Source organism: Marmota monax, unplaced genomic scaffold (assembly GCF_021218885.2).
Source record: "Marmota monax isolate L192 unplaced genomic scaffold, Marmota_monax_Labrador192_F-V1.1 WCK01_AAM20220418_F8-fsc00021, whole genome shotgun sequence".
Taxonomy (NCBI): Eukaryota; Metazoa; Chordata; class Mammalia; order Rodentia; family Sciuridae; genus Marmota; species Marmota monax.
Genome location: NW_026695228.1, coordinates 21,224,846 through 21,247,909, shown reverse-complemented (window position 1 = coordinate 21,247,909; position 23,064 = coordinate 21,224,846). Strand labels below are relative to the sequence as shown.

The window sequence follows — 23,064 nt, the reverse complement described above, 5'->3', positions numbered from 1 at the left end:
ATGGACGCCAGGCAGGCACGGGCACAGCTGACACCTGGCCTGGTGGAGGGTCCCCCGGTGCCAGACCCATGCCAGGCCCTGGGTAGGGCAGGTGGGGCACAGGTGGCCAGGATCCGGCCAGGCGGGTGGTAGCAGACCAGATACAGCCCTTTCTGAGTCTTTCCCACGGAGCCACAGGGGACAGCGGCAGTTGAGGCTACCTGGAGGCCAGGTAGACAGTGCCAGCCACTGGCCATGAGGCTAGTCCTTGAGAAGCCCATAGTCTGGGGAAGGAAGGCCAAGCCCAGTAACAGAAAGATGAACAGCAGAGTCTTAAGATCCAGGGAGGCTCAAGATATTCTCCTACAGGAGGCCATATGGGAAGGGTTTCATGGAAAAGTGAGAGTTGAGCAGTGAGGCCTGGCTGGATTCCTGCCCAGGGACAGACAGGACAGACCTCAAGGTCTTAGTCCTCAGACGTCTCATGAAGCTTCCTTTGCTGTGGCATCTTTTGGGGGTGGATTGGGGAGCTCTGGGGATTGGTCCAGGGCCTCATGCATGCTAAACACAGAAGATGGCTGCTAGATCCTATAGGTGTCTTCCCAGCCCAGAGCTGGGGACAAATCCAAAGGTTGGGATGACAGGTCCCTGGCGTCCTGTGGAACTGCACATCAGACCCACTCAATTAAGTCCCCATTTTAAAGTCTGTCTGCATTCTCCTCGTGCTAATATTAGAAACAACCTGGGGCTTTTAGTCACTTGAGAGAAGAAACTGAACTCAAATGATCTTGAACACAAAAGGGAAAATCTGAGCTCATGGAATTTAAAACACCAAGAATTTCAGGTATGGCTTGATCCAGGGGCTCCAAAGGCATCATGGGAAACTGATCTCTCAGCTGCACTGCTTTAATTCTCTTTCCAGTTCCAAGTGTGCCATTGACTCTCCCTGGCCTGCTTGCACTCACATGTCACCATGAACCAATGACTGTGGCCAGAGAAATGGAGGGCCCATGCTATCTGGGCTGAGATCATGTGCCAAGACTAGCCACGGGTATTTCTCCCAAGGACACTAGAGCCCAGTCACCATAATTAGTACTGACCAAAGAAAATGTGTTTGGCCCAGAACGTGGAGGAATCCAAATCTAGGAGGCTCCCTCTGAGGAGCCAGAGCAGGACCATGAACCTGAGCGCCTGGGTGCAGATCCTGGGCTCCCCGGCCAGCCTCCCCTCCCACCTGCCCAACAAGACACCGATCGCCAGTTCACGGTAGCGGGAGCAGTGGGTGTGGTGCCCGTTTCACCCTCTCCTCAAAGATGGCTACACAGGTAGGAAACGGCTTTATTATTGGCCTCATGTGTGTCACCTAGTGTCCAACGTGGACCCCATGTCCGGAGGAGCTGCCTGCACATGCAGCTGCCCCTCCAGGCCAGAGGCCAGGCCTTCGCCCACATCACCGGGAGGCCAACCCCACCCTCCCGCAAGTTCATGCTCGAGATGCGGAGGGACAAGGCAGGCCCAGCACTGGGCCCTCCATCCCTGGGCCCTCCTTGGGCAGGGTTCCAGGAGGGGCCAGCTGGGCCTGGAAGATCAGTCTCTTTTTGGTTTTATGATCATTTAAAAAACGGGAAAGACAAACATTCCACAGTCTTTAAAAAATAGGTGTCTCGGGAGAGAAGCCAGGGCCCTCACCCTGGGTCCCTCGAGGCCGGCATCCGTGTCCCTTGAGGTCTGCAGATCAGCCAGTGTGCACCCAGCCCTCCCACAGTCACTGTCCCGAGTAGGGCCAGTTGAAGGTACTTCCTGACAGCAGCATGTCCCGGATCAGCGTCTCGATGGGCGTCTTGCCCACCAGGCGCATGAAGAACAGCTGGGAGATGAGGGACGCGGGCACCGCTCGCAAGGCAGGGAGCCGCAGCAGCAGGCGGCCAAAGCGCTGGGGCTGGGACGGGTACTGAGCCCGCACGTACTCCGTGAGAGCCACTTGTGCCTTCTCCTGCAGGCTCTCCACGTGGGCCGGGTCTGAGAGGCCACAGGCATCTGTCGGACATGAGGGCAAGGTCAGACTGCAGGCAGCAGACCACACAGGGCCCACAGGGGTGACTGATTAGGGGCCATCACTCAGGGCTGTGTTCAAGGATGGGGCCACTCTGGAGGTGAGAGATGGGCCCTGGGGCATAAATTGGGACATCTAAGCTGGGCAGGGTGGCAATGGCCAGCAATCTCAGCAATTCAGGAGGCCAAAGCTGGAGGATAGCCAGCCTCAGCAACTTAGACCCTGTCTCAAACACAATGATCCAAAAAGAAAAAAAAAAAAAAAACTGGGGATGTGGCTCGATGGTTAGGTGCCCCTTGGTTCGAAATTGGGGCATCTAAGGCAGTGTTGATGTTCAAGGTGGAGGTAGACCTGACAGCAATGACCTCGAGGTGCAGCAGGCAGTGATGCCTCCTTTGGAAGGGACACAAGTTATGGCCACGCATCAGGCTGGGGAAGAAAGAGGCAGGGCCCAGCTGGTTCCAGGCGAGTGAATGTGGGGACCAGTGGAAGTGGCGGCACTCTAGAAGGGTACCGTGAAACTGAGACTCAAGAGTCTACTGGGGAAAGAAGAGATGGCAAATCCAAATTTATCAAATACAGGCAGGCAGCCACCCAGAGTGCTGGTGTCCCAAGGAAATATCTGGTGGCCCGAATCCTTCCAGCCAGCTTAGGAACCTCCAGGGGACAGACTGGGGAGTGTTTTTCCAAAGTACAGAATCCCAGCTGGAGGTGCAGCGGGTGGCAGAGGCCACAGCTGTGGGTTTTTCCCGAGGCAGGGGAGGGGGTGGTGGTGTAAGTCTCTCAAAATTAACAAGAGTCAGGTGTGGCTCTGTGGCCCAGGTGCTTGAGGCCCTGGGTTCCGTCCCCTGTAGGGCAACACAAACAAACAACTGCAGAGCCATTTGCTCGGCCACTACGTTAGGTCTTTGGCTGTGGATGGTCCCTAAAGACCTTAGGGTCCCCTCCAGCCGCACCTGAGGGCGGGGCCTTCAAGCCACGCCCCCACTCCCAACCAGCGCAGCTCCGGCCACCCGGGGGCCTGGGCCAGCCCAGAGATCTGGGAGAGGGCCGGCAGAGAGCCCAGGCCAGGCGGCGGGGGGCCTCTCCGCTCTCCTCCTGCTCCGGGGCCCGAGAGCTGGCTTTGATGAGGGGGAGGGGGCGTGGGAATCCCGGGGGCCGGTCTTGGGAGCCGAGTCGCTGGTCCCCTGGGTCTGGGGCCCGAGCTTGGAGTCCCTTGGGAGTCTTGAGATGGGGGGGAGGGGATGTCCGGGTGTCGCACTGGCGGCAGCGTCCTCGCCCCGCCCCGCGGGCCCCAGGTCTGGGGAGTGGGGTGTCCCTGGGGGTGGAGACCCAGCCCGCACCCTCCCTGCAGCCCCGGCCCTCACCCGGCGTGAAGAGCGCGATGGCCTTGAGGCAGCCGTACTCGGCGGAGTCCACCTGCAGGCGGCCCAGCTTGTCCACCTGCTCCTGGAAGGCCCGCACCTGGTCCATGAAGGCCACGGCGCGCTCGGCGGCCATGGGGGCGGCGTGCAGGCCAGCGGCGGCCAGCAGCGGCGCCGTGTGCAGGGGCAGCGCCGCCTGCGCCGCGTTCAGCACGAACAGCTCGCTCCAGCTGAGGCGCAGCAGCGCCACCTGGTCGGCCACCGGCAGCTCGGGGAAGAAGGGAGCGTGGCGCGCCCACTCCACGGTGCTGAAGAGCAGCCGCGCCGCCAGCTCGCACACGTTGTCGATGCCCAGCACCGCGCCCGCCGCGCCGCCGCCCGCGCCGAAGCGCCCGGCCGCCGCGGGGTAGGGCTCGGCGCGCAGCAGCTGCGCGATCAGCTCCGACACGGGCTGGCCCGGGAACAGGTCTCCGCCCGCCGCCGCCAGCGCCGAGCCCGGGGGGCTGCCCGAGGAGGCGGCCACGGCGCCGGGCAGCGAGTGCGGGATGCGGCCGCGCTGCACCGCTGCGGGGAGGGCGGGGGCGGGAGGGGCAGGAGTGAGGGGCGGGAAGAGGACAGGTGGGGACACGGGGGACACGTATGGGAAGACAAGGCAAGAGGGGAAGCAGGAAGAAAGGGGAGGAAGACAAAAGTGGGCAGAGGGTCACTGGACCTTTCTCCGGACCCCCAACCTCACCCCCAACCTCACCCCCTGGGCGCACCACCCCTTGGAGCCAGGAGGCTGCAGGCCCCACCTACTCTGCCCTGACCCACCAACCGGAGGGAGGTCCATCTCCCCTGCCCCAGCTTCTGGGGGACAGGAAGCATCTCCCCCCGCCCCCAGTGGGACCAACTGCCTTCTCGCGGGATGTGAGCTCTGCTCCTTGGCCCTCGCTGGATCTGTCAATCACATCCCCAGCTGTCAATCAATGGGGTCCTAAAAGCTAAGGATGGAGCCTAGGAGGACTTGGGACCTCCTAGCCAGCCGAGTTCCCAAAGCCAGTGACCAAGCTCCGCCAGCCCGTCTCTGGTGCAGACCCACTGTCTCCACCTCCACCAGCGGCCCGAGGGCAGGGCCTGTGTCGGCCCCAGGCCTGGGACTGGGGTCCAGCCTGCAACAGGCCCTCAGTAAAGAACAGCTGCCCTGGGCAGCCTTTCCCATGAAGGGAGGAGGCTCCATTGATGCCAGGGTTCATGTCTCCAGGGACCAAGTGAGTGGGAAGAGGGCAACTGAGGCACAAAGCAGCTGAGGGTGCTGCAGCGCTACCGGGCTGTGCTGGGCAGGGGGGGGGGTGCCAGTCAGAGACCAAGTAACGAGCTGGCACACCCTGTGAACTCCAGGTCAGCTCAGCATGGAGCCAGTGGAAGAGGGGACCTGGCAGGAACCAGGGGCAGCAGAGAAGCAGAGGCATGAGTTGGAGCTGCTGTCATTGATTTTTGAGTCTGAGTCCCTTGTGAAATGGGTACAGAGGGGGAAAAGGCCCACAAGTGTTGCCCCCTCCCAAGGGACCATCTGCCCCTTTGCTCACTGGATTGTTAACCCCACTCTCACCAACCCTCCTTGACCGGCCATGTTCCTGCCTCAGGGCCTTTGCACCTGATCTTCCCTCTTCCTCAAACCCCCATTGCCAGCTTCTTGCTCTTCACTCAGATCAGACTGTGGGGACTCAGTTCCCAACCACAACTCTCTTGCCCTCAGACCTTGGCCTCACTGACCTGTCCTGTGTCTATTGCTTGAGCTATAAAACAGGTGATGACGATGACACCATCACTGAATTCACTGAGAATTTATACAACTAGTGTTACAGGAAGGGCAGAATGGATGATAATTCAAACCAAAAACCATTTATTGAGCACCTACTGTATGCCAGGCCCTGGACTAGGGGCTAGGGACACATCAGTGAACAAGAAAGATCAAGATGCCCACCGTTAGGGGATGACATTGTGACAGGGAGCGCGGTGGATGGTGTGAAATGAAGGGGGAACAGCAGGGGGGGGTAATGAGGAGGGCTTCTCTGAGGAGGTGATGTTCAAGGCAACCTTGAAGGAGGGGAAGGAGACAAAGGGGGAAGCCATGCAGCTATCTGGAGGAAAAGCAGTCTGGGCAGAGGGAACAGCCCACGCAAGGGTCCTGAGGCAGGACAGGGCTCAAAGCACGAGTTCTGACCCTGACTGCGACCTCGGAGATCCTGGTCCTGATTTGAGGTATATCAGTATCTTAGATCAAATGCACAAGCAGAGGCAAAATCCAGGTTGGGGAAGGGGGCAGGGACAAAGGAGTCACCTTCAGACCTAAAGGGACCAAAGGGAGCGGTGTTTCCTTGAGGTAGGCTTGTCTGGGTTTTGGTTGCAGTGCTGGAGACGGACCCCAGGGTGTCTACTGCCAAACCACATCTCCAGCTGCTTTTAATCGTATTTTGAGACAGGGTCTCACTAAGTTGTCCAGGCTGGTCTCTAACTTGCGATCCTCCTGCCTCAGCCTCCTAGTAGATGGGATTACCACACCCAGTGCAGATGATTTTAAGACAAAGATTTTGAGCAGCTTTTCCCAGAGAGGTCCAGCAAGAAGGAACTAACTTTCAGCAGCTGACACTCAAGTTAGACGCCAGGAAGAACTGACAGCCTAACCTGTAACCCAGCACAGGGAATCTGGTCCAACAGACTGAATTCCATCCTAAGACCCAGGGCTCCTGGGGTACCGCTGGGTTCCACTTGAATTCCAAGGGCCACCGAATCACAGGCCCTGCTGCCCAGCACGTGTCTGTTGGCCCAGATTCCTGGGGCAGGGGCAGGAGGCTTGACTTGCCTCTGGCTCCCAGGGCCTGGGGTCAGGAGGAAGGACAGGCCACCTTTTGCCTTAATCTGGCCGAGTTCCTGCCTTGGACAAACACACACAAGGGGGGTGTAGGTGGAGGCGAGGCCAGTCAAATCAAACACAGAAGGGACAGGGAGGCCACCAAGGAGTCAGGCTGGGGATCTGCCTCTGAGGCCAGGGGAGACACCGAGGACTCTGAGAAGAGGGGCTGGCTGAGAAAGCCCCCGAGGGCCCCGGCGGGACCCTGGCCTCTCAGCTGCAGGGGCCTCGGGTCATAATGCAGCCTAGGGCCAGGCTGCAGCCCAGGGCTCAAGGACAGTGGGAAGGAGGCTGCAGGGGGAAGGAGGCTGCAGGGGGAAGGAGGCTGCAGGCGGGAGCCGTCCCTGGGCCGACGGCTGGGGAGGCCTCGCAGCCCCAGCACACTCACCCTCCTTCCGCATGCCCACTCGGAAGCACTTCTTGAGGCGGCAGTACTGGCACTGGTTCCGATGATGCTGGTCGATTTGGCAGTCACGGTTGGACCTGGGGACACACAGAAGCCGGGCTCCCATGACATCCACACCATCTCCCTGAGCCGCCCTGGGGAACGGGCTGGGGCTCCCTGGGCAGGGGCTCGGCACTGAGGGCTCCAGGTACGGAAGGGCGGGAAGGGCAGGTGGCCGCGGGCTGAGCGGGCAGGTGTCTGGGGAGGCAGTGAGCACAGCAAGGGGCCCCGGAAGGGGTGCTGGAGCGCAGCGGAGCTCTGGGGAGAGGGGCAACAGGACAGAGAGCCAGGACGGAGAACTGAATGGTGTCACTGTATTTGGTCAACGTCAGGCTAAGAGGTAGGGCCCCTGTCCCCAGGGTCACTATGGGGGGAGAGAAGGGACCTGGTCAGGGAGCTGGGTTTGTGAGTGACTAAGGCACTAGAGGCCAGGCCATGTGCCAGGGGTCTATGGGGTCACACCACTGGGGACCCCGGCGCACTGCCTGCCCAGGGCCTGCACTAAGGAGGAATGAACCCAGGAGCCCCTGGTCCCCCTGAGGGCCACAGCCACCTCCCCTCCTCTGACTCCATCCAGGCCGGAAGCCACCCTGAGCTGCTTCCTCTGCGCAGCCCGGTGGCCTGCTGCTGTCCCTTCCAGGAGGTCCCAACAGGCAGTGGGCTCCCCGGCCAGGCTCAGCCCCAGGAGGGAAAAGCTCAGGCCCTTGTTCTTCGGATGTCCCCAGAACCCTCTCCCCTTGGCCCCCGCACTCCCCCATGGGCTGGGGGCTCCCTGAGGCCCGGGGCCAGACACCCCTGCACCAAGAGGACACGGTGAGAGACTGAAATAAACCCTCCAAACATTAAAGACACAGAGGGGCACCCAGCTGTGACGCCCAGCCAAAACTGCACGGGTGGCCTTCCTACAGGGATGCTGTGGGCCTGGGGCGGGGTGGGAGAGCCAGGCCCAGCCAGGGAACTCAGAGGCAGGGCAAACAGGGCGGAGGCCGAGGCACCAGCCACTGAGCCCAGCAAGAGGCCCGACTAGGGCAGAGGGAACTCAGGCAGAACCCGAACAAAGCCCCAGCAGACTGCAGGGGGAGGATCCAGGGCAGCCGGGTGGAACGGGCCAGGCCTGGGGCCCAAGGGCAGGGGGCCTACTCAGGGCCATCTGACCTCAGGGGAGGCCCTGAGCCTTCGGCCTCAACTTTCCCAGCTATAGAATTTGAACGGATCTGTCTCCCCAGATAAGGAAACAGTAAGTTCTTCCTGTTATCTCACCTAAAGAGTATATACCTTGCCCAATCACATCGCCCAGTTCAGCCTCCTCTTTGGCTTTTGGCCTTTGGCCTCCAGTCCTATTTTTTTCTTTCTTTTTGGAGATGGGACCTTGCTATGTCACCCAGGCTGGCCCAGAACTCCACAGCTCAAGCCATCCTCCTGCCTGGGCCTCTGGAGCAGCTGGGACCACAAGTGTGCGCCTCTGCCAGGGTGTCCAGTTCAGGACACAGCCCTCCCCTGCTCCCGTGCCCTGCGAGGCTCCCCACGGCCTCAGTCTAGCACTACAGACCCATTGGCTCCAGCTCCTCCAGGGCCTGACAGTCTGGTCTTACAACCCAGCTCCCCCAGCTGCCACCTGGGCCCCCTCAGGAGTGCCGGCTCCTGCTGGCCAAACCCTTCATGCTTAAAAGAACCACCTGGGTCCCTCCTCCAGGAAGCCTTCCCTGACCCCCAGGCAAACCCCTGTGCTCCCTCCCTAGGAGGCCAGACCCAACAGGCTCCGGGCATCGGTGTCTCCTCCAGACTGAGAGCCCGTTGAGGACAAGGCTCGGACTGGGGTCTTTCTAGGGCACTGACATGAAACCCCCCAGGCCAACTGCTTAATGAACTGGAGGCTCAGAGAGAGACAGTGACTCCCCTGGGCCACACAGCTCTGAAGAATCTGCCGCCTCCAAACAACTCCCCCTCTTGCTGCACCCTGACCCCGCCCTCAGGTACACTGGGATCCTGAAACTGCCTGAGCCCCCTCCTTTGCCCTCCCTAAAGACCCAACCAGAGCACGGGCATTTATTCCAGCAGCAAGAATGAGGCCAAAGTCTGGTGGCCCAGTTAGCGCTGGAGGAGGGAGCAGGCCAGTCCCCCCACCCCCTACCTGCCCCACCCCCCAACCCACACCCACCCCCCAGCAGGCTCTGACCAGGGACCTGGGGCCAAATTCCAGCCTCAGTCATCCGGGTCCCCACATGGTGCCTCTGCCAACCAGCCCGTGGTCAGCAGCTCTCTCTGGGGATGCAATGACTCCAACTCAGCCCCCTCCCTCCCTGGCCCCACAGTTCCCCTTGCTGAGCCCAGCTGAATCAGATATGCTCCATGTGGAATCCAGGGCAGGAGGCAAGATGTCCCTGGACCTCAGTTTTGTGCATCTGGGAAATGGGACTGTCCATCCTACCCCCACAGAGACCACGTTGTTCCTGGGGGGTGCAGGGTGGGGCCTGTCAGTGAAGGAGAGGATATCCACCATTCCCTAGGCGGGACACCCAACCCTTCCTCCAGCGGACCTTCCATCCCCAGCACCAACAGGAAGAGCCGGCACAGCCACACCCTGCCGGAGGGGTCTCCAACTGGGACCACCCAGGGCTCCTCCTCAGAAGCATTTCATTCCCATAACCTCTCAGTGGCCCCAAACTTCACAGGACTGTCCAGGAGCCCCAGGTCTGCACCCATCCCTTGGTGTGTGCGCGGGGGTGCGGTCAATTCCGGTGGCCCTGCTGGCCCTCCAGTGGTGGTTTCCGGTGACCCAAAGCCCAGGGAGAGCCGAGGGGGTGCCCCCTGACAGACAAGCCCAGCTCCCCTTCCACAGCAGGGCCCCTTATGTGAAGAAGACCACACTGTGCCATCCCAGCCTCCTTCCAGCTGCCGCGGTAGCCTGGGCGACTTTGGAAGTGATATTTGACCCCAAGGGCGCGCCGTATCGATCCGCGCGGCCGCAGACAATGGCCCCTGGACTCTGCGAGCTCCACGGTCCAAGTTCCACGTTCGATTCCCGAGGGCTCTGCCGCGCGCCGAATCCCCAAGAGAAGGGGTGCCCTGGGGTTAGGGTCCCACTCCTGACAGCACCCCCAGCCCGTCCCCGCGCGGCCACGACCCCCTCCTCGGAGAAAAAGAACAGACGAGCAAGAAGCCGAGGCAGAAGCCGCGAGGGACCACCTGATTGGGGGGGGATCTGCATCGATGCAGCGCCAACTGTATACACAACCCCAGGAAAGGAATGGCGGGAGGGGGGCTGTGTCCCTAGCTCAAAGGGGGAGTGGAGGCGCAGGGAAGGTCAGCACCAGGCCCAAGGTGACCGAGCAGGTCAGAGGCCCGCCCCAGGCCGGGGCTGGTGCCCGGCGGCGGTGCGCGCGCGGATGGGGGGCTCACCGGCAGGTGTAGCTGAGGTTGCGGCGGATGCTCCGCTTGAAAAAGCTCTTGCAGCCCTCGCAGGTGAAGACGCCGTAATGCTTGCCGCTCGACTTGTCCCCGCACACCACACAGTCCACCTGCAGCCCCGGCCGCTCCTCGTCGCCAGGCTCCGCGTCGCTGGCGGCGCCGGGGGGCGAGGCCGAGTCTTCTTCGGCTGCGCGCGGGTAGCCGCCCGCCTTGTCCACGCCGTTCGTGTCGCCGCCGGGGCCGCCCCAGCCGCCGGTCACCATGGCCATAGCCCCAGGGCAGCGGGGCCGGGGCGCCCCCTCCTCGTTCTTCCTTTCGGGCACCCCTCTCGGCCCGGGGAAGCCTACCAGGCGCGCATCCGGCCCCGGCGCGCGGGGGGCACCGGCTGCACCCCCCAAAAAAGTTTTGCAGCAACTTCCTGCGGCCGGTCCGCGCGCCCGGGCGGAACTGGTCGGGCCGGTTCCAGGCCAACTTTCCCACGCGTGCGCGGGGCCGGCGGGGGCGCGCTAGAGGCGTGGGCCCGGGGCCCCGAGGTCTCGCGCCCCGCCGCCCTGGGGCCCCGGCAGGGGCGCGCGGGCCATGACCCGGCCCGGGCTGCGCAGGGGCCGCCCTCTGGCCTGGCCGCCGCTCGGCCTGGGTCTGCGGCCAACTTAGCGGGTCGCCATCGGAGCGCGGGAGGCCGGGGGGAAAGTTTGGCCGCAAGTTGCGCGGCCGCCCGTGGCGAGGGGGAGGGGCGGCGGGCGCGCGCCGGGGCCAGTCGCCGCGCCCCCTGGGTCCCCAGGGCCCCCAGGTGCCCGCGGCGGCCGCTCGGGGCCTGCAGGGCCGCGGGCCGGCGCCTCCCGAGCTGCCGCCCCCGCCGCGGCCGCGCCCGCCCGGCCTGGGCCTGCGCCTGGGCCCAAGCCTCGCTCTCGCCGCCGCCGCCGCTGCCGCCGACCCCGCGCGCCGGCCTCGCGCTGCGGCCGGTTTGACACACAACGTTCCATCCGCGGGGCGGGCGGGGGGCGGGGGCGGGGGCAGGGGCGCGCGCCGCGGGCTGGGGGCGGGCGCTCGTTGCCCGGGCGACGGCCGCCCTTATAAGGGCATGGGTGGCCGCGCGCGGCGCCCGGCGCCCGGGCCAGCGGGAGGGACGGGGGCGGAGCGCGGGGCCGCTGGCCTGACCCTCCCCCACCCCCTCCCCAGGCCCCCGCCCTCCACCCGCTCCAGCCTTAACCCCTGCAGGGCCGCCTCGGGGGCCTGAGCGGCGACTGCCCTCTGCCCTTCCTCTAATGTCGCCAGAATGTCTCTCCGTGGCCCTTCCCTCCACCTCCGGCCTTGGACGTTACGTCTTTCAAACACCCTCAAGGCGCCCCTCGGAAGCCCCCAGCCCCACGCATTCCCAGCAGAAGCAATAATCGGGGGACTTTTGCACCCGGGGGCACGCCCCTGCCAACACACACACACACACACACACACACCCTGGGGCATTTCTTCGCACAGTTGCAGGATGGATTGTGTTTGCTTCCTCTTCCAGAAAGTCGCCGCGTCCGTCCGACCCCCACTCCACCCTTTCTCTGCTTGGGCGAACACCTGGTGCCCAGAGCCTCCAGGGAGAAGGGGTGGTGTGGTCTGAGTCTGGCTGGACGGGTAAGGAGTAGCGAAGTCAGGGGGTCCCTTCTACAGAATTTCAGGCCTCTGGGGGCAGGGCACTCTGCGACCATCCACCGGCCCTCCACCAGCCCTCCACCGGGCTGGAGACCACAGGAATACCAATCACCCCTGCCAGGGCCTGTCCCTGTCCCCTTCATTTCTTTCCCTCTGTGCTTTGCAGAAAGGGGTTGGCCTGGAGACCGGCTGGAGACTACAAGATCTCCTCCAGGAACCCTGGAGCCGCCCACCCGCCACCGTGTCCAAAGCCCCTCACTGCCTCTGCCGGACCCTCTACCCTCACCAGCATTTAGTAAGCACACTTTGCATGCAAGACTGGACTTGGGAGCAGGGGAAGCCTGAGTCGCCGGCTCTAGACCTGTTAATGTTTAACCAACTGGAAAAGTTCTTCCTCAGGTGACCTTTTACCTATGAGTCCTGAAGGTGCAGCCACCCAGCCTGTTCTCCTGCCTAGCCCTGGACCTAGAACTGGACACCAGGGCACATATCTGAGCCTCTGAGAGCCACAGACAGGACAGCAGTGCCCTCTGCCCCTGTCTGATCTTATACCAGCCCTTCCAGTGAGAGACTTGGGGCTGGGAGAGATGCTTAGAGACTGTATGATACTTAAAGGGAAATTAAGATTCAGTTTAGCCAGCCAGTCACACCCATCCCTGGGCCTCTGGATCATCCAGAAAGGGTCTGGTTAGTGTGAAATGGAAAAAGACTTAATAGAGAAAGCAGGAAAGACTAGGGTTAGACATGAGCAAGGACTTCTCATGGATCTGACTAGAGTGGGGTTTTGCTCATAGTCCTGCTGGGGGAGGGAGCCTGGGCAGGCAAATGACACTTTAGTTCTGGAGCTTCATGGGAACCTGGGGGCACTGGCTTGTTATTTGGGGTAAGGATCGGGTTCCCCTGGCCTAAACCTGCCAGCATTCTTGGGTGGCGGACATGGGGTGTGGGGTCTCATAGGAGATATCAAAAAGGTGGACTTAAAAGTGAGAGAAAGCTTGAGAGGGGGGACTCACAAGGGAAGTGGACAGGAAACTGGCAGGGGCAGTTGACTTGGTGGGGGAGGAGGAACTGAATCTGGGGGACTGGGTGGGAGACACTGGAGGCAGGGCTGCCCCTTCCCACCTGCCCCTTCTCAGGACCTTCCAGCTCCAGGGCTGCCCACCCGCCCTCTACCAGCAGCCCTTCCACCCCCGCGCCCCTGGGGCCCGACTGGTGATGGGCTGAGCCTCGGCACCGCCCCCAGCTGACCCCTGCCCGCGGCCCCGCGGTGACATTTGACCTTGCGGCGGCCGCGGACCCGGGACAAAAGGGCCTGGGCCCATCTGCCGCGAGGGCGCCCGTGGGAACGGCTAGACGCTGCCCCGGCTGCCTGGGAAGCAGCCCCCTCCCCCTCCTACAGGTGACCTTGGCTTCCCTGTTCGCCCCTCCCCTCGTCAACCTGGTGGGACTAGGGATTAAGAACACTCTTAGAAAGGACAGGACGGAGGGAAGTTAGTTCCTGGGCTTCTCCCAAGAGCAAGGTGACCCGCCTCAGTTTCCCTGCCTTCCCCGGAAACTGTCTGGCCTGGGTCCAGAGGCAGCGCAGGGACCGAAGGTCACCAGCCCCATCGCTCATGGGAAGAGACTCTGTTGTCATTCTCTTCCTGTTCTGCCTCTCAGGTCGACAAGACCATCCACTGACGCGCTGACCCGTGGCCTTCCCTTGGGAAAGGCACCCGCCTGTCACACACCTGCACAGGTGCGGCCAGGTGCTGCCGCCGAGCCCCGCCCTCCCGCCAAGGCTGTGGAGGAAACCTTCCTAATCCTCATCTTGGGTTTCAGCTACTGCCCAGGAGGGACAGCTGGCCGCTAATCCTAGCGTGATTGGGTCGTTTTCAGCCCCTTCCCCAACCCAGCCCCTCAGTTGCGGAGGGACAGAGGGGTGTGGTCTATGCAAATGACACGCTAATCAGCTGCCTGCTATTAACCTGGCAAAAACACTCCTCCCAGCTCCCAACCCCCACAGGAGAAGGCCCCAGCTGCTCGGACACTTGCTCTGAGTTCCTCCTACCCCCAAAGCACCAGGCAGCCCAAGTCCCAGGCTTTTGCCTTTGGGGTGACTGCCCCCACCCCAAACTCCATGATCTTGCAATGCAATTTCCAAAGCCATCTCTGGCTCCTGTGCCCCTCACCACCCTGGGAGCAGGCACTCATCTTGCACAACCCGAACCTGACCCGTTCTGGCCCCAGTCTCCCTGCTGGGGCCCCAGCATTCTCTTGGAGAGCGCCTGCCAACCCAGACCCCACCTCCCTGGGCAGGCATGGGCAGGGAAGGTGTCCTGCTCCCCTGGACCCACCCTGGGCTTCTGGACAAAGAGAACTGGTAGAACTTCGGCTTCGCCGGAGACCTCACTGAGCCCAAACTGCCCCAGTCGGGGGTCTCTGTCCCTACAACCTAGGTCACTTCTGGCTGGACCTCAGTCTCAAACTTTTCCCCCACATGGTGCCAGGGCAAAGACACTGGGTTTTCTTCAAATGCCCAGTCACCTCCCATCAGTCCCCGTCGTGCTAAATGAGCCCCAAACACAAAGTCACCGCACAGGACAATGTCACTCCAGTATGCTTTATGACAGGCCTGGTTGAGGGCCTACAGCAAGGTCTCCCCCAGCTGAGGGGGTGGGCAGGGAGGCCTGCGTCCTCCCAGGGCTCTGGCGGTGGCTTCTAGCACGGCGAGCTCCTCGGCCTGCCGGGCTTCCATTCGCTCCATCTGCTGCTCCAGCTTCCGGCATTGCTCTTCCTGCTTCCGGTGGGCTCCTCGGAAGGCCAGGACCAGGGCACTGGAGGGAGTGGGTGGCTGAGCCAGGAACTGCCCCGCGCTGCGCCAAAGCAGGGGCTGCGCTCGCCCATCCAGTGCGTGCGCTCTTGAGCCGGGTCTTGCTGGGGCCCTGGTACGGCTCAGAGGCCGCAGGGAGGCGTGGGGGGAACTGGACTTGCTGCCCTTTTTACAGGGGGCAGCTGAGGCCCAGGGAGAGCTGGGGACGCTTGTGAGGTCACCAAGTAGATGATGACCAGGCCGGGGCCCACCTGTGAGCTTTGCAGAGATCAGTGTTCAGCTCAGCGTTCTGGGTCCGCCTAGCTCGTCCCTTCTGAGCTACCTGTTCCAGCTGCTCTCTAAGAGACTGCATCTGCTCCCGCAGGTCCAGGGTCCTAGCACAGCGGTGGAGAGAGGGGCAGCTCATGGCCATCGCCAATCCTGCCTCCCTGTCCCCCTCTCAACCACGTGGACTTTCACGTGGACTTTCACATAAACACGCCTGCACACAATGCTGCCGCCCTGCCATGCCCTGCCAGCCCATCCACCCCCATCCAGGCCTACCTACCTGGTGACACACCTACCTGGTGACTGATGCCTCTATTTCTTTGGCTAACTTCTCTGGGTCCCACATTCTGCCTAACTGGCCTCCATCAAGGCCACTAGAGCCACCAGGAACAGCAGGAAGGCCCTAAGAGGAAGAAAAGGGAGGGAAAAGTAACATTAGCCCAGGCCCCTGGGGTGTGCTCACCCAGGCTGGACATCGAAGCCACCCAGATTGCTGTCAGCCACAGCCCTTGCCCTCAGTCTGATGAGATACCCCAATATGGGGAAAGCTTCTCTCTGAAAAGGGAAATAAATAACAGGGGACCTCATCTGACGACAGTCCAGGAGGACTGCCAGGAGGAGGTGACCTCTGAGCTCAGGGCTACAGAAGGCCAAGGATTTCTATTACACAAAGAGGGGAGAGGTGTTCCTGGCGGAAGCACAGTCAGTATGAAGTCTTGGAGACGAGAGAGATGATTCAAGGGCTGCGTTAGGAAACCTGCACTGAGCTGGACGTGGTGGCACATGCCTGGAGTCCCAGCTGCTTGGGAGGCTGAGGCAGGAAGATAGATCTCTTGTGCCCAAGAATTTGGGGCCAGCCGGGCAACAGGGCAAGAACCTTCTGACTAAAAAACACAAAAGTTTTTTGTTTTTTTTTAAAGGCCTGTGAGCCAGGCACAGTGGAGCATACGTATAATCCCAGCAGCTCTGGAGGCTGAGACAGGAGGATCGTGGGTTCAAAGCCAGCCTCAGCAACTTAGTGAGGCCCTAAGCAAATTAATGAGACCCTGTCTCTAAATAAACTACAAAAAGGGCATGGGGTGTGGCTCAGTGGTTAAGCACCCCTGGGTTCAATTCCCAGTACCAAAAAGAAAAAAAAAGGCCTGTAAGCCGCTGAAGACTTTAGGAAAGGACAGACACAACCAGGCAGGAAGGAGAAGGTATCAAAATCTGGGAGGAGATGAGGCAGAGACTGGGGTGTGGGATGGGACAGGAGGAACGCAGGGCTTGGGGATGGTATAGGTTTGAGTGGAAAACCCTAAACCCCATGGGAAAGAGGGGAGAGACCGGCTCACAGCTGCAGCTGGTCCTGGTTAGAGACACCCAAGGAAAGGAACTGCAAAGTACAGGCAGCAGGTGTGGCAGGAACTTAACCATTCAACTTGCTTCTCTGGGCAGAAACGGAGGGTGAGCTCAAGGGGGGATCAACGGGCCAGGACCACGCGGCCAGTAGCAGGCTGCCACCCTACCAGGTCCATGCAGGGCCACTCACCTGCGCCCACTCCTCCTCGTCCCCACTGCTGCTGCCTCCACCACTGCTGTCCACCCCTCCAGCCCCCAGCTGCGCCTGCTCCCACTGCAGCTGCTCCAGCAGCAGCAGGTGGGCAGGGCCCTGGGCTCGGAGGGCAGCGTCCCGCAGCTCCAGGCTGCGCTTCTCGCGCCGGACCAGCTGCAACTGCAGCATCAGTTCAGCAAGGGTCTCCTGAAGGACCGTAGAAAGGACGGAGAATGAGTGCCTCTGGGATCAACCGCTGGGGAAACTGAGGCTCCAGAGACAGGAAATACCTCCCTCCCCTAAAAGCCGTAGCGATGGCTGGGCACAGTGGCCACGCCTGAATTCCCAGCAACTTGGGAGGCTGAGGCAGGAGGAACTCTAGTTCAAGGCCAGCCTGGGCGATGCAGCAAGACCCTGTCTCAAAATCTATAAAGGCTCAGTGGTAGAGTGCTCCTGGGTGCAATTAAAAAAAAATAATAAGCTACAGTTGTGGAAATGGCATCTCTTAGTCAAGCAGTAGATCAGTGGAAGTTTCTGGAATTTCTCTGATTCCAGAACCTTTTTCTTCTTTCTGTGCTGGGAATGGAACCCAGGACCTCATGCATGATAGGCAAATACCCAGCCTCCCTGAACCAGAACCTCAGGTCTTTCATGCCAGGCTACAAACCCAGATCCTTCCCTGTCCCCAAATTCTCTTCCCAAGAACAGAATTTGGAAACTCAGATTCAGAGTCTCATAAAAATCTGAATCCCAAAGGACAAACTCCTCTTCATCCCTCAAAACCTCAACTCCAATTGCCCTTCCTCCAGGAAACCTGCCCCGAGTCCAGTAGAACTCTCCTGGTCCCCCAACCACATCCCTCTCGGCCTCAGAAATGCTTTTGTCTGTCCAGGAAAGAATGACATGGTGACCTCAGTCCATTTGTACCCGTGTGGCCAACAGGTCCTGTTGGATCTGCATCTTCTCCAGCCGGGGCAGGGCAGGGCCAGGCTGGGTCTCCAGAATGGCCTGCACCATGGCTTCTGCATGGGGCACGGTGGGCAAAGGTGCCGAGGTGGGGCCAGGCCCCGGGGGGATCTTCACCAGAGCACGGCGTTCCTGGAGACGCTGGACATATCCTTGGAGCCGGGATGCCACTTCCTGTGGCGTGGGTTTATCTACGCTGCTGCCCTCGGGGCTACAGGAAACAGGTGAGAGTCCCGTGTTAACACCGATGAGCACAGTCCTGCTAACTTCAGGACAAACTTGTCAGTTCCATCACCTTCCATCTCACTGGACCATGATGCACCTGGGTCATCTGTGCTGGGCCCTGCATCATACCAATGTGGTAGGCACCATGAGGTGGACTCTAGTGGGAACCACCTTCTATCAAGGCAACATGGTGGACAGTGGACACTACCATGCCAACCTAACGGGCACCATTTGCTCATACCAATATGGCAGGTTCCATCTCACCAACCTAATGGCACCATCTCATATCAACATGATAGACACCATCGTGGCCAACCCAATGGGCACCATCACCCAGCTTGCCAACCCCGGTGGGTACCACGGAACCTCAGGCCAACGTCATTAAGCACCATCATGCCAGTTCTAATCAGTTCTCCATCATCCACTTTCCTACCCTCCCTGGTGGGTCCCTTGCCAACCCTAATGGCTGTCAACCATCATGCCACCCTTGATAAGTAACCATAGGAAATCCCAGTTAGACCTCATGCTAGCCAACCAAAGTGAGTTCAATGCCAGCCTTGCTGGGCACAGCAACATCAAACCCAAACCCGTGGCCAGCTCTGGGAGTCCCATTCCCCAGTCAGGACCTCAGTCACCCACCAGCACAGTTCCCAGAGCTCGCAGGGTACCTGGGCCGTGGTGTCCCTCCATCCATGGCAGCCTCCTTTTGTGCCAGCAGTCTCCATGCTTCCTTCTCAGCCACCTGCAGGTCACCCTGGGCGACTTCATCCCCTGATCCTGAGTCAGCCTCCCGCAGAGCAAGCAGGGCCCCATAGGCTTCCTCGCAGTCCTCACTGTGGGACACTGGCTCTGAGTACTGCAGGACACCAAGCTCCATCTGGCTCCTAAACTCCTCACTTCTCACCCCTGCCCTCTCTTCTCAGTCTGAAGTCGCCTTAATTGTCACAGTCAGAAAACATGCTCTCCCACAAGGGTCCTGGCTCCTGGGCAGGTGGAGCCATTCCCTCCACAGCTGCCGAGGTCACTGTGGGGGGTGCACCAACCTGTACTGCAGGGCCAGACGCAGTGCTGTGGCCTCGGCCTCCCGCTGGCCCAGCTGCATGCTGAGACTCTCACAGCGGCCCTTGTGCCCTTGAAGCACAGCCAACAGCAGACGGTTGAAGCATTTCAGCTTCTCGATACTCCTGCCTCCGAAGGTGGGAAAGAGGGGAAATGAGAGGCCACTGGTGATAGCCAGGGTCTGATTTCCACCCTCCTTCCCCTGTTGTAGCTCCAGACTCCCAGAATTGTAACCCAGCTGTGGGGGGTGCCAGTGCCCTTAAGAGCTCAGCATTTGTGGCTCTCACCCCCGGAGCTGCTCCAACCGGGACTCCATGATGTGCGTCTCAGGGGAAAGGGGCTGCTGCATGGAGAGAGACCCCAGAATGTGGGTGCTGGAATCACTCCGGAGGCGCCGGAGCAGGGGTTGAACCAGGGAGGAGTCCTGCCAAGAAGAAGTCACTTGATGGACCTGGTGAGCTTCAAGAGCCCAGGATCAAGATTTTTCCAACCCCAGAAGCAACTGGATTCCATGACCAGGAATTAAGATCATCCTCCTAAATGCTAAGTCTATCAGGACCAGGGGTTTGTACTTCTCATACTCACTTGAGTTCCCCAGAGTTCCCCATCTGCCCCAGAGCTGCTCGAATCACTGCCCGGACCACCTGCTTGGTGGCGAGAGGGAGGCGGGGAGGACTCCAGCCTCATTATGGAATCCTGCAGCTCCTGGACCTGGGGGATGATGGGGAATATCAGGCTGGGGGCTCCAATCACCTGCCAGCCATCCCCAAGGCCTGTTCCTAGGTCAGGGGCAAGTCCAGCTGGAAGGCAGAAGCCCCTATAGTCACCTCGCTGAAGCCCTCACTACATGGTCTTGTGCATGTCCTTCATCATGCATGACTTATCTTTCCCAGCAGGGAAATGGGCCCCCCTCTGGAGGAAAAATGATCCCACTTTTTTATTTATTGAAAGGTTGTCCAGAGTGGTCTCAAACTCTTAGGCTCAAGAGGTCCTCCTGCCTCATCCTCCCTAATGTCTGGGACTACAGGCATGTGCCACTGTACCCCATGAAGAGAGTTTCATTTCTTTCTTTTTTCTTTTTTTTTCAGGAGATAGTGTGTGTGGTTCTGGGGACAGAGCCCAGGGCCTCCCACATGCCAACCCGCACCCTACCACTGAGCCACACCTCCAGGCCCATGGAGCCCATTTCCCAAGTTGAGCTCCCTGGCCCTGTCTTCCTACCACTTGGAGAGGAGGGCTTTTCTCCACCATCTTGCTCAGCCACAAGGCTTTAAATGTCACCTACATGCTAAAGATGCCCAAATATCCCCGTGAGCTCTGAAACAGGACATACAGTCACCCCTCACATTCAACCAACCACGGACTAAAAATATTTGAACAAAATGGCACCTGAACTGAACACAAGCAGCTTCTTCTTTGTTATTATTCCCTAAATAAAACCTTGTGACAACTCTGTGCACAGCGTTGGGTGTCGTGAGACACCTAGAGATGATTTCCAGTCTAGGAGGATGTGCAGGCAAATGCCACACAATTTTATCTAAAGACTTGAGCCTTGGGCTGGGGTCGTAGCTCAGTGGTGGAGCACTTGCCTAGCACGTGCGAGGCCCTGGGTTGGATCCTCAGCACCACATAAAATAAATAAATGAAAGACTTGAGCCTCTGCAGATTTTGGTATCTGAAGTGGGTCCTGGAACCAGTCTCCCAAGGATACTGAAGGACAACCGTATAGCTGTCCCCTTGTCCCCTAGTGGCTCTCCCCAAGTGGTCATCTTGAGTTGATCAGTACCCAGAGAGCTCCGGGTCTCCCCCCAGCCAAACCTGTCCCTCCATCTGCTTCCCCAGTCCCCTCTGTCAGTCCCTCAGCAGCCAACGCCAGAGTGGTCCTTGGTCTCTCTCTAGGTCACACACCCAATCCCCGAGTCCACTAGCTCTGTTTTCTGTCTCCTCCTCCTCCTCCTCCTCCTCCTCCTCCTCCTCCTCCTCCTCCTCCTTTTTTTGGAACTGGGGATTGAACCCAGGAGTACTAAACCACTGAGCCACATCCCCAGCCCTTTTTATTTTTTATTGGAATTTGCGATTCTCCTGCCTCAGCCTCCCAACTTGCTGAGATTACAGGTGTGTGTCACCGCACACAGCCTCAGGTCCTCGCACCCAGCCTCAGCTCCGTTTTCAACCTCACCCAGAATCCTCCCACTTCTTGCCACCTCCATAATTTTCAGCACAGAGGACCAGGAGGGTTGAAGCCACCTCCTGAACATCAGGATTCTGCCCTCACCTCCACAGACTGTTCCTCCCACAGCCGCCAGAGGGCGCCGGTGAGCACTGCCTCAGGGCACACCCACTCTGCTCAGGACTGTGAGCAAAAGCCTGAGTCCTCCCCACAGCCCTGCACAGTCTGCCTGTCACCTCCCTGCCCTCATCTCCCTCACGTGCCCTCTTGTTTGCTCCAGTCACACTGGCGTCTTTGCTGTTCCTTGAACACATCAGTCATGCTCCCACCTCAGGACCTTTGCACGGCTGTTCCCTCTGCCTGGGACGAATGTTCTTCCCCCAAATTCTTAAGTCACTCCTCCAAGCCCTCCTTCTGTTTTTTTTTTTTTTTAATCAAGTGGGCCTCCCGGACCCTCTTACTAAGATTGCAAGGGACCTTCTGTCGCTGGTCTCAGCAGTCAATGTTCCATGCAGATGCCTTGTTTCACTGAATGAAGGAACTTGGCCCTGCCTCCTCCCTCAGAGACAGGGAGCCCTGGGAGGTGGGACTCGGCCATCCACTCACCTCTCTTTGCAGCGCCTCCTTCTCAGCCCGGATGGCCTGCAGGGAGGCCTGTGTGCGGACCAGCTCGTCCTCACGGCTGCCCAGGGCCAGCCTCAACCAGGCGTTCTTCTCGGCCAGGCGGGCTGCCTCCTGCTGGCAACCCCTGGCCCCTTCCTGCTCCGCGCAGGGCCCCCGGGCCCCCTCTGTTTCGTCCTCTGCCTCCACTGGCCCAGGACAGCTTGGGGGTCGGTGGCGCCAGGCAGCAGCGGCTGCCTCCAGGGAACTCAGAACGTGCTGGAGGGTCTGAAACACATCGGGGGCCCCGGTCCCAGTGGGGACAGTCTTCCTGTCCAGCAGGGTTGTCTCTGGGGCCTGGTGGCTTTCCACTGCAGGCTCCTGGGGTCCCTCCGGGGCTGAGGCCAGCCTCCCCCCTGAGTCCTCAGCATCCTTGCTAGTCCTGTGAAAACCAACCCAGAGACCTGAGCCACCCCACGTTCAGCAGGGGACTTCGCTGCAGTGTCCCTTGGAAGTGTGAACGGGGCCCTGAGCTTCAAGAGCTGTGTGTTCTGGGGCTGGTGTCCCAGCGGGACCCTGAGAGGCTGGACAGTGGTCCAGGAGGGGGCCTGGGGCGGGGGCCGCAGAAAAGAATGAGTTCCAGAATTTGCAAGGTAAAGAAGGGTGTCTGGGCAGAGAGTCTTTGCCTGGGTGTGAGAGACAGAAGCTTCTGGAAATGGGGTCATCTGGGGTGCTTGGTATACAGGGGCTATGTGTGAGGGCCAGGGTTACATTATTTCGGTCCTTGAAAATCAGGCTGAGGAGGGCAATGGGGAGCCATAACAGGTGCTTGAGCAGGGGAGGGACACAGGTTTGTGGGTGGCAAAGACGCACCCAGACTGGAGTCCAGGACACAGACCAAGAGGATCTTACCTGCTCCCTGGGCCCTGGCCACTGACCTCCACCATGCGGCTTGGCGGCTCTGGCCTGAAACTCTCCTGAGGTGGTTCAGGGTTGGGCTTGGAGTTCACGCTGGCTGCTTCAGCCTCCTCTGAACTCTCAGCTACGGGGTCCAGTTCACCCTGCAAAGGACCCCGGGGTCCAGCTCTGAGCCAAGAGAGACTGGGTCTTAGAGTCCCATGGAGCAGGGTCTGGTGGGGAGGGGGAACACTTACCGGCGGCAGGTGCCTCCCTCGCCGGCTTCGGGGCCGTGTGGCCCGGGCACTCATTGCTGCACAGAAGCTGAATCTTCCTGCTTTCTTTGTCACCTAGAAACACAGCCTGCTCTCAGCTCTTGCCTTTGTTATCTTGAGCAAAGGTCAGCAATGAGTCTCCCTCTGGAAGGGGTCCCCAGACAACCATGTTGGGCTGGCATATTTGAATGCCTCCCTGGATGGGCAGCTCACTACCTTCACATTTGCCAAGACTTTTCCTTCTCCTCTGACGCCTTTATCTGTCACTACTTCTATACTCCCCTTTCCCCCTATCCAGACATCGAATGGGAACCCCAAGAGTCCTCTTTCTGTCCCAGGGCCCTCCTAAGCTAAAAGGTCCTGATGCTGTGGTTCAGTCCCCTCAGCCGTATGTCTCTGTTCTTCAGAGAGCAGTCTGGTCAGAGGCCTGGGTTCCTGAGCACTCCTGGGGTCACTCTGGCCACTGTCGGCTCAGG

The 23,064-nt window shown here is 60.2% G+C and overlaps 2 protein-coding genes and 1 long non-coding RNA gene across 4 annotated transcripts; 1 reads left to right on the top strand and 2 right to left on the bottom strand.

The window, feature by feature from the left end:
• Window positions 1-1,297: 1,297 nt before the first annotated feature.
• Nr2f6 (nuclear receptor subfamily 2 group F member 6) lies at window positions 1,298-10,938 on the bottom strand. Its single transcript, XM_046437162.2, has 4 exons — window positions 10,134-10,938; window positions 6,678-6,772; window positions 3,400-3,960; window positions 1,298-2,016 (listed from the first exon to the last, which is right to left on the bottom strand). The coding sequence occupies exons 1-4, from the start codon at window positions 10,409-10,411 to the stop codon at window positions 1,745-1,747; spliced, it is 1,206 nt and encodes a 401-aa protein (XP_046293118.1). The 5' UTR covers window positions 10,412-10,938; the 3' UTR covers window positions 1,298-1,744.
• Window positions 10,939-11,344: 406 nt separating this feature from the next.
• LOC124087967 (uncharacterized) lies at window positions 11,345-19,971 on the top strand. Its single transcript, XR_009226035.1, has 4 exons — window positions 11,345-11,765; window positions 11,950-12,078; window positions 18,858-19,210; window positions 19,735-19,971. It is a non-coding gene; the product is annotated as an uncharacterized LOC124087967 (long non-coding RNA).
• Ushbp1 (USH1 protein network component harmonin binding protein 1) lies at window positions 14,370-23,064 on the bottom strand. 2 transcript variants are annotated; one of them, XM_046437193.2, is made up of 13 exons: window positions 22,805-23,064; window positions 22,571-22,663; window positions 22,329-22,477; window positions 21,423-21,858; window positions 19,232-19,357; window positions 18,934-19,070; window positions 18,631-18,771; window positions 18,256-18,420; window positions 17,324-17,573; window positions 16,394-16,603; window positions 15,159-15,265; window positions 14,847-14,969; window positions 14,370-14,599 (listed from the first exon to the last, which is right to left on the bottom strand). In XM_046437193.2, the coding sequence occupies exons 2-13, from the start codon at window positions 22,622-22,624 to the stop codon at window positions 14,410-14,412; spliced, it is 2,088 nt and encodes a 695-aa protein (XP_046293149.1). In that variant the 5' UTR covers window positions 22,625-22,663; window positions 22,805-23,064; the 3' UTR covers window positions 14,370-14,409. The 2 variants fall into 2 exon arrangements, with proteins under 2 accessions (XP_046293149.1, XP_046293150.1); XM_046437194.2 differs by having other exon boundaries at window positions 21,423-21,704; window positions 22,355-22,477.

Excerpts from the sequence above, each read along its gene's own strand:
- Nr2f6 (XM_046437162.2), bottom strand. The coding sequence starts at position 10,411 with ATGGCCATGGTGACCGGCGGCTGGGGCGGCCCCGGCGGCGACACGAAC. Across the intron at positions 3,961-6,677 it reads AGTGGGCATGCGGAAGGAGG|CGGTGCAGCGCGGCCGCATC; the intron begins GTGAGTGTGCTG and ends CCCTCCCCGCAG. Across the intron at positions 2,017-3,399 it reads CATCGCGCTCTTCACGCCGG|ATGCCTGTGGCCTCTCAGAC; the intron begins GTGAGGGCCGGG and ends CATGTCCGACAG.
- Ushbp1 (XM_046437193.2), bottom strand. The coding sequence starts at position 22,624 with ATGAGTGCCCGGGCCACACGGCCCCGAAGCCGGCGAGGGAGGCACCTG. Across the intron at positions 22,478-22,570 it reads GAGGGAGGCACCTGCCGCCG|GGTGAACTGGACCCCGTAGC; the intron begins GTAAGTGTTCCC and ends GGTCCTTTGCAG. Across the intron at positions 19,071-19,231 it reads GGGAACTCTGGGGAACTCAA|GACTCCTCCCTGGTTCAACC; the intron begins GTGAGTATGAGA and ends TCTTCTTGGCAG.